Raw genomic sequence first — 7885 nt, forward strand, 5'->3', positions numbered from 1 at the left:
TTCCTTCACTAGGATTTTTTTCCCACGTGGTTTTTCCTAGTAAGGTTTTAATGAGACACATTATCTTTTAATGAACATCCAAGGAGGAGTGTTATAAATATATTATATTATGGATGTTCATTTAGTACTCCGTTGTAAATAAGCTTCCTGAAGAAGCTTATCCATATGGGACTCCACCGTAAATATATTTATCTATTTAGTACTCTATTGGAAATAAGCTTCCTGAAGAAGCTTATCACTTCGGTACCTAGTTATGGATAAACATTACCCTAGGTAGAAGATTATCCATATCTGGTATAGTAGCAGCTTACACAACAGCTTGCAGTAGCAGCTTACACAGCAGCTTGCGTAGCAGCTTACACAGCAGCTTGTAGTAGCAGCTTACACAACAGCTTGTAGTAGCAGCTTACACAGCAGCTTGTAGTAGCAGCTTACACAGCAGCTTGCGTAGCAGCTTACACAGCAGCTTCCTTTCTTCTATAAATAGAAGAAATTTCAGTTCATTATGTACATGAGTTTGCATTCGAATAATATATCAGTTTTTCTCTATACTTGTCTTTACTTTATAGTCTTTATTTTATAACATAAAGCTTATTTTGATCCTTACTTTACCTACTTCACAAAAGGTGGGGCACGAGCTAGAATGGACGTGAATTTGTTGAGATTTGAAGAAAAAAAATTAAATTGAAAAAGGGTATTTGAAAGTTGCAGTTCCAATTAATTTAGAGTTTTGGTGCATTTGATACGACAAAAGAATGTCACTTTTGATGTTTAGTTTTCGGTAAACGACAACAACAACATACTCAGTATTATTCCGCATCGTAGGGTTTGGGGAACATACTCAGTATTATTCCGTATCGTAGGGTTTGGGGAGGATAGTATGTATGCAGAACTTACCCCTACCTTGTGAGGATAGAGATGTTGTTTCCAATAGACCCTCGACTCAGGACTTTTTTATTAGAGAGGGGTCGATTAAAAGAAAGTAAATGACTTTCTTACTTATGCACGAACATAATTTTCTTACAACCATCTTGACTATTAATTTCATATATTACTTACTTCAACTAACAATTTTATCAATTTTGTACTAGAACACTTAATCAAAAAACTCTCCTATATTGCTAATATAGTTATAGAGTAGCTTGCCTACATTATATTTAAGGGGACGGTCCTTTTCAGGCGCAGGATATTTCGTGCACCAGACTGCCCTAAAAAAAATATTTCTTTTAGATATTATCTTCAATGAAAATGACTTCCGAAACTCCACAGTCCTTATACTACTAGTCAAAAGGAAAAGTGGGGGCAAGAATGTTAGAAATGGAGAATAGAGGGGTCTAATTTGATATTAACTGAAACGGTCCCAAGTCCTTTCGTCTGAAATACTGTTTCATAAACTGGTTCTTGAATCTATGTTCTAACTTCCATAGTACAACTTCAAGAAGTTAAAGATTGCGCGGGAACCAGTTTTAACTTTGTAAGTCACTCCACCTTCCACCCCAATTGCCTAAAATATTTCCCTTTCCTTTTTTTCTATGTATTTTCCATTATCCTTAGTTTGCTTTTATAGTCCAATTCTTGATTCTTGATTTTGTTACTTTTGAATTCAAGGAAGGTCCACATCCTAGGAATTTTTTCGTTTTTTTAGAATATAAAGTGAAATAAATATTGAAGAATTTTACTTTAAGTCATTTAAGGTCAATGCCAAATTTTCTTGAAATTCATTGAGAATTGCTTTCTTAGACACCCTTTACATAGTTTGGTCAGAATAGAGTGAATGAATATAGAGGATACATATAATTGACCCCATTCAAACTAATTTGGAATTGAGCTATGCATTGATTGATTGATTTTGGGGAAAAGTTCTTTTAATATTTAGTTTCTTGCTTATTCTTTAATGACATAATGAATCAAGTTTAAGATATTAGCTGCAAGCCTGTAGCTGCAGCTAGCATGCACGACGATTTGCGTCGATGAAAGGTCATAGTTTTCTTGATGTTATTCATATAACAGGGAGTTTGTTGAAGGAGAATTGTTCATTGAATTTTCGGGGGGGGGGGGGGGGGGGTTTGCAGGATTGGAGTGCAAGAATAAGTTGTGCACTCAAAAAGCTCTTGTTTTATGGAATTATTAGCTTGAAAGAGCTTTTGATCTATGCTTTACGAGCTTGAGAATTTGAGAATAAGGGCATATTTTCTCTGCTTGTGGGAAAAAGGGAAGACTTTGACCGAAATTTACATGTTTATAGTTTTATGCTATGCCGCTCGGACTGTCTAAAAATGTTGCCGGGTGCATGTCGGATCCTCCAAAAGTAGTGTATTTTTGGAGGATCCGGCACGGGTGCGGGAACATTTTGGAGAGTCCGTGCAACATAGGTTTAATGCACTTTGGATGAGGTTTCGCATGGAAATTCTAGGTTAATTAGTTTAACTAATGGATCTTCATTAGTGTTTAAGGATTTATGTAATATACATGGACAAGTTAAGGATTCTACATTGCCTGTGTAGTATAGCCAGTTGTTGCATATAACTTAAGTCTTTTCTAGGTTACCAACTCAGGTTCACTAATTTGCTTTTACATAACCTGACAGTGTAAAATCAGTGTATAAAAACTATTAAAAAAAATGTTGTTTAACGATTATCGCCTGATCGCCAACCATCAGAGCAGAAATTACTAGGATCTGGTCACAAGAAATTGGTATTCAAAATTTAGGCATTATAATATTTTTTACTTACTTTTATTTGGCATACATACTATGCAATCCTAAGTTGCTGTATTTCCTAATGTTTTGATGCATGTGAAGTTGCAGGAAGACAGTTTGAGGGTGTGGAAGATTATTTACTATGAGCATTGAGGAATTGTTTTTGCTGGCATTAATGCCTGTTCTGAAAACGCTCTTGATTGCTGTTGTTGGCTTATTTCTTGCCTTGGATCGTATTAGTATTTTGACTGCAGAAGCGCGGCACCATCTGAATAATGTAAGTTGACATGAGACTGTTTCTCAATAAATTTGATTGAAGCATTAACTCCAGACTGTTAATCCTCTTTTTGCATAGAAATTTTCAAAGTGGTAATTTCAAATGAAAGAATATGCCATAATATATTATATCTGTTTGTAGCCTAATGTGTACGAAATATGGGAAAACTGAATATAAGGTTGATTTCTGCTTGCATATCTTCTCTTAGTCTTCCACTAGTTCTTCAGAGAAAGAGTTTCCAATTTATGGTTTTAGAACATAAACCGATTATTTTCTTTATCATTAGCATCCTAGCCTCAAATATTATCTGCAGACTCGTACAGTTTGTAAAGCGTGTATAAGGTTATGCTGTCCATATCAAGCTGATTCATTACATGTTCTGGTCGTGGGGTTTGTTTTCATGTATGCTTACTTGAAATAATTGGTGAAGAATTTCAAGAAATTTGAGTTTGGTGACAGAGTTTACCTTGTAAACGTTTTTGTATTAGGTTCTTGCTCTGGCTTCTTGAATCGTAAATTCATAACTCTGCTCCTTCTAGACATAAAAGTGTACTACTAATAGAAATGCCATTAATGGCCGTGGTCCTAGTTTTCATGTTCCAACATTATCCCTTGGTACTAATTAATTTTATGAAATCATTATATAGAAATACCCCTATTATCGACATTCAAAATATAACGAATGACAGAAGGTTAAGATGGGCCTGAAGTAAGGTTAACTTTGTTGTCTTCTAGAAGGTTTTCTTGGTTGTCATTTCTTCCATGACTTAACAAATATTTAACTACCCCCAAAGAAAATGAAAAATGGAAAACAGAAAAGGGAAAAGAGGAAGAGGAGTAGTTTTGTCATCGAACGAACCCTTCAAGGACTAACAAGGATCTTATGTTTCTGAATTTGGGCAGCTTGTATTCTATATCTTCTTTCCAGCGATTTGTGCTAGTGGTGTCATTGGTTCAAGCACAGAAACAGGCATATTTTCTTTGTAGGTCCAATCTTGTCTACCCTTTAATTTCCTTAAATGCATTTAATGTGTCCATAGTTTTCAACATTTCCTGTGTTTTCTGTAACATTTGATTCAAGTACAGGTGGTTCATCCCAGTGAGTATTCTTATTACATTTCTCGTTGGATCAGCTCTCGGGTGGATACTTGTCAAAATCACTAGAGCACCTCGGCATTTGCATGGCCTTGTTATTGGTTGTTGCGCTGGAGGTAGATAAACAGCATTTTGTCGTTTTCCTTTAGCATGGCGCAACTTTTTAGTTTTAGAAATACTTAGCTCTGTGCTTTAAACATGAACGTTAACAACAACACAAACCTAGTTTAATCTCACAGGTGGGGTTTGGGGAGGGTAGAGTGTACGCAGACCTTGTCCCTACCTAGTGAAGGTACAGAGGTTGTTTTCGATAGTCTCTCGGCTCAGGAATTAAACATGAACTGTTAGACCAACAAAAATGAAACCGACTAGAATTTTGGACCAACAAATTGTTGTTTTTAAGAGAAAAGTGCCACCTTTGAAATTTAGTTGCTTTTAACGCTTTTGCTGATATCCTGTAATTCTACACGAAGAAACCAGCATGGACTGTGGTTCCAGTAGAAGGGATAGAGGGAATCTTGAACTGTTGATAAAGATAGAACGATAACAAGTAATTATGCATTTTAAATCATGTTGTCAAATGGCTTTTCCTAGAATTTTCAAGTTTTTAATTCTTCTGAAGTCATGAAATCCATATTCATATTCACAAGTTTCTGATTAATGATCATGACAGGAAACATGGGGAACTTGCCTGTCATTATAATCCCAGCCATCTGTGCAGAGAAAAACAATCCATTTGGAGATCCATCGACGTGCTCTAAAAATGGAATGGGTTATGTAACCCTCTCTATGGGGGTAATGAATATGACTTCATTCAATAAGTGCTAAAACATAAACAAATTCTGTCTTGGATGTTATGACCTTCAGCTTGGTTTTATTATCCTATTTCTAGATAGGAGCTATTGGCATCTGGTCGTTCGTATATAAAATCATATGGGCATATGGAAAGAGGGATGACAGGGATGTCTCAGTCTACTCCAAATTAAGAGAAAATCAGCACGGTGAAACGTCGAAAGAATCCTTGGATAGTATTACGAGAGCATTACTTCCAAATAGTAACTCGAACTCCAAGTATGATGAAGCTTCAGCTATGGTCGAAACTAAGGTTAGTCGTTCTCCTTTTCATATATTAATCAAGAGTAGACATTTGAAGGGGAGCCTTGATGTAATTAGTAAAGTTGTTGCTATGTGACCATGAGGTCATGGGTTCGAGCCGTGGAAACAGCCTCTTGCAGAAATGCAGGGTAAGACTGCGTAGAACAGACCCTTATGGTCCGAACCTTCCCCGGACCCCGCGTATAGCGGGAGCTTAGTGCACCGGGCTGCCCAATCAAGAGTAGACATTAGTAGCATAGATATGGAGTTTCTTCGGCTGATTCTCATCAACTCTACCAATGTACATAAAAAATAACAAATGAACAATGAAAGCAAACTGCAGCTCGTTCAACGTATAGCTATCATTATTTTTCTCATTTATTACTTTTTTAGTTATTTGATGTACAAACAAAAATCAAGTTCAAGCAATTCACAACTCGAATTAACAGGTTTCAATACCTATTATCATCGAGAAGAAGGTGAAATCATTGCTGGAATATGTCGACTTGAGTGTGGTTTTCAGACCGCCTACAATTGCAACGGTATGGAAATAGTGCTTATAAATGTTCTATCCCAAATAGGTTTCCCGTTGCTTACTTATGCAATTCTTTCTCGTTATGTATCTTGTCATTTCTTGTAGATTGTTGGCATTATAATTGCTTCTGTCTCTCCCATCCAAAATATCATGGTTGGCGACCGTGCTCCACTTCGTTTCGTTGAGAGTTCTGTTGTTTTGCTAGGGTATGTCCCCTGTTGCAAATAATTTTCCTAATGCTACTTCGCTTACATGTCAAAAGATGTGATGCCTGTTGCCTAAGAGTCTATATATGTAACTGAAAATCAAACAGTAGATTAGTTTTCATTCTTTTTGCATAGCTTTTCAATGTGTTATTGGAAAAAAGGAAAACATATTCCAAAGGGATAAGGTCCAAATTTACCCCTCTAATAAACGAAATATCTGAATTTTACTCTCCATTTTACTTTGGAACCATTCATACCCTTGTCGTTAGCAAATTGTCTCATATTTGCCTTGATTTTAACCGTGCTCCAGCATAGATGGGGGTGAATAGTACGTGTCAAAATACTTAAGAGATAAAGGTCCAATTTTTAGCCCTCCACTTTTAACTATATTCAAAATTATTCTCCGTTATACTTCAGGTTGGGAGGTCCTTAAGGTCAAGGGCAAACACGATTTTAACGACAAGGGTATGAATGGTCACAAAGTACATCGAAGGTTAAAGTTTAGGATATTTTGTATTGTGGAGAGGTACTTTTTTTATCCTTTTCCTTATCAAAATAGGAGAAGGAAGCATAGTTCAAAAATCTATACTATGAGTAAGGAAGAGGTAAATTTATACATAGGAACCAAAGGCAAATTGAATAACGTTCAAAGGCAAAAACGTAGAAACTACTCCCAATATATCGAGACTTTCTATCGTCACTCCTTTCTTTGTTCTCAAAGTGATCTTCTTGTCGTGTGATTTGTTCTATGCTAGGGATGCAGCAATTCCATCCATGACTATAATAATGGGCGCAAATCTTCTAAGGGGTAAGTTGTGTATTAAACTTGGTGTCTACACTAACATTATCTTGATCAATTCTGCATTTGTTATCACGTCAATTCAACCAGCTTATGTAACTCATTCAGGTTTCAAGAGATCAGGAGTTGGTATTTGGCTTCTTATTGGGATCATTGTTGTTCGATTCGTTTTCTTGCCTATCATTGGTGTTGGTGTTATTACAGTTGCAAAAAATCTCGGCATTGTGGGATCAGATCCTTTATATCATTTTGTTATTCTGCTGCAATATGCAGTTCCACCTGCAATGGCCATAGGTAAAAGTTTACTTGTGATGAAAGCAAATGCCGTTCTTGAACTGTTGTTCCGATTTCCTAATGACTGTTTTTTGATGGATAAAATTTTGCAGGTACTATCACACAGTTGTTTGAAATTGGTGAGACTGAATGTTCTGTTATCATGTTCTGGAATTACGCCGTGGCATCAATCGCATTGACGCTTTGGTGCACATACTTTATGTGGATCCTATCCTGAATACTTTGTAGTTGGTGCTTGTTGTATTTCGTCTTTGTATTTCATGTATCATATCACTACAGGGTTAAGTCTTGACGCAACAGTAAGAGTTGTCGTCGGGAGGTCACAGATTCAAGTTGTGGAAACAACCTCTTATAGAAATACTTGGCAAGGCGGTGTACAACGGATTTAAAGTGGTTCGGCTCTTCCTCGAGCCTCGTACATAGCGGGAGCTAAGTGCACTTAGCTGTCATTTTTATTGTTAATTGTTAGTAAAAAAAAATTCATGGCCAAGTGTTGTATCGATTGACTTAAGCACGATGAATAAATGTACTTATGATTTGTTTTCACTAACATTTTCCCTTTTCCCATCAGGGGATAAAAGCCATAATCCGAATTGGATCACAAAAGATCTTGTTAATTTGACTTTAGGGGGTTATTTAGAGAGATATTGAATATGTGCATAAGGAGTGTTAGTCACTTGCCTTTTGAGATTATAATGGAGAAAGTTGTACAACAACAACAAACCAGTAAATTTTCATAAGTGGGGTCTGCAAAGGATAGTGTGTACACAGGTCGGATTTATCCCTATCTTGGGCGGACAAAAAGATTGTTTCCGATAAAGCTGTATAGCAACCAGATGCATGGTAACACCAAGGAAAAACATGAGCTTGGTAAGACTCAATTCTA

The 7885-nt window shown here is 36.4% G+C and overlaps 1 protein-coding gene across 4 annotated transcripts; it reads left to right on the plus strand.

The window, feature by feature from the left end:
* The first annotated feature begins 1319 nt into the window (after nucleotides 1–1319).
* Nucleotides 1320–7545, plus strand: LOC104222865 (protein PIN-LIKES 3-like). Of its 4 annotated transcripts, none has more exons than XM_009774184.2 (11): nucleotides 1320–1474; nucleotides 2801–2975; nucleotides 3879–3958; nucleotides 4062–4186; nucleotides 4744–4865; nucleotides 4963–5175; nucleotides 5615–5707; nucleotides 5806–5906; nucleotides 6662–6714; nucleotides 6814–6999; nucleotides 7092–7545. In XM_009774184.2, exons 2-11 carry the CDS (start codon nucleotides 2841–2843, stop codon nucleotides 7214–7216), a joined length of 1233 nt encoding a protein of 410 aa, XP_009772486.1. In that variant the 5' UTR covers nucleotides 1320–1474; nucleotides 2801–2840; the 3' UTR covers nucleotides 7217–7545. The 4 variants fall into 4 exon arrangements, with proteins under 4 accessions (XP_009772486.1, XP_070012303.1, XP_009772487.1 ...); XM_009774185.2 differs by having other exon boundaries at nucleotides 1330–1474; nucleotides 2807–2975; XM_070156202.1 differs by lacking the exon at nucleotides 5806–5906 and having other exon boundaries at nucleotides 7092–7206.
* Nucleotides 7546–7885: the final 340 nt, after the last annotated feature.

The sequence above is a fragment of the Nicotiana sylvestris genome, chromosome 9 (assembly GCF_000393655.2).
Source record: "Nicotiana sylvestris chromosome 9, ASM39365v2, whole genome shotgun sequence".
Lineage (NCBI taxonomy): Eukaryota > Viridiplantae > Streptophyta > Magnoliopsida > Solanales > Solanaceae > Nicotiana > Nicotiana sylvestris.

What these genes read in the sequence shown, in the direction of transcription:
- LOC104222865 (XM_009774184.2), top strand. Translation starts at nt 2,841, where the DNA reads ATGAGCATTGAGGAATTGTTTTTGCTGGCATTAATGCCTGTTCTGAAA. An exon ending in CAGCTATGGTCGAAACTAAG is followed by an intron (nt 5,176 to 5,614) that starts GTTAGTCGTTCT and finishes TCGAATTAACAG; the next exon opens with GTTTCAATACCTATTATCAT. An exon ending in TCCACCTGCAATGGCCATAG is followed by an intron (nt 7,000 to 7,091) that starts GTAAAAGTTTAC and finishes AAAATTTTGCAG; the next exon opens with GTACTATCACACAGTTGTTT.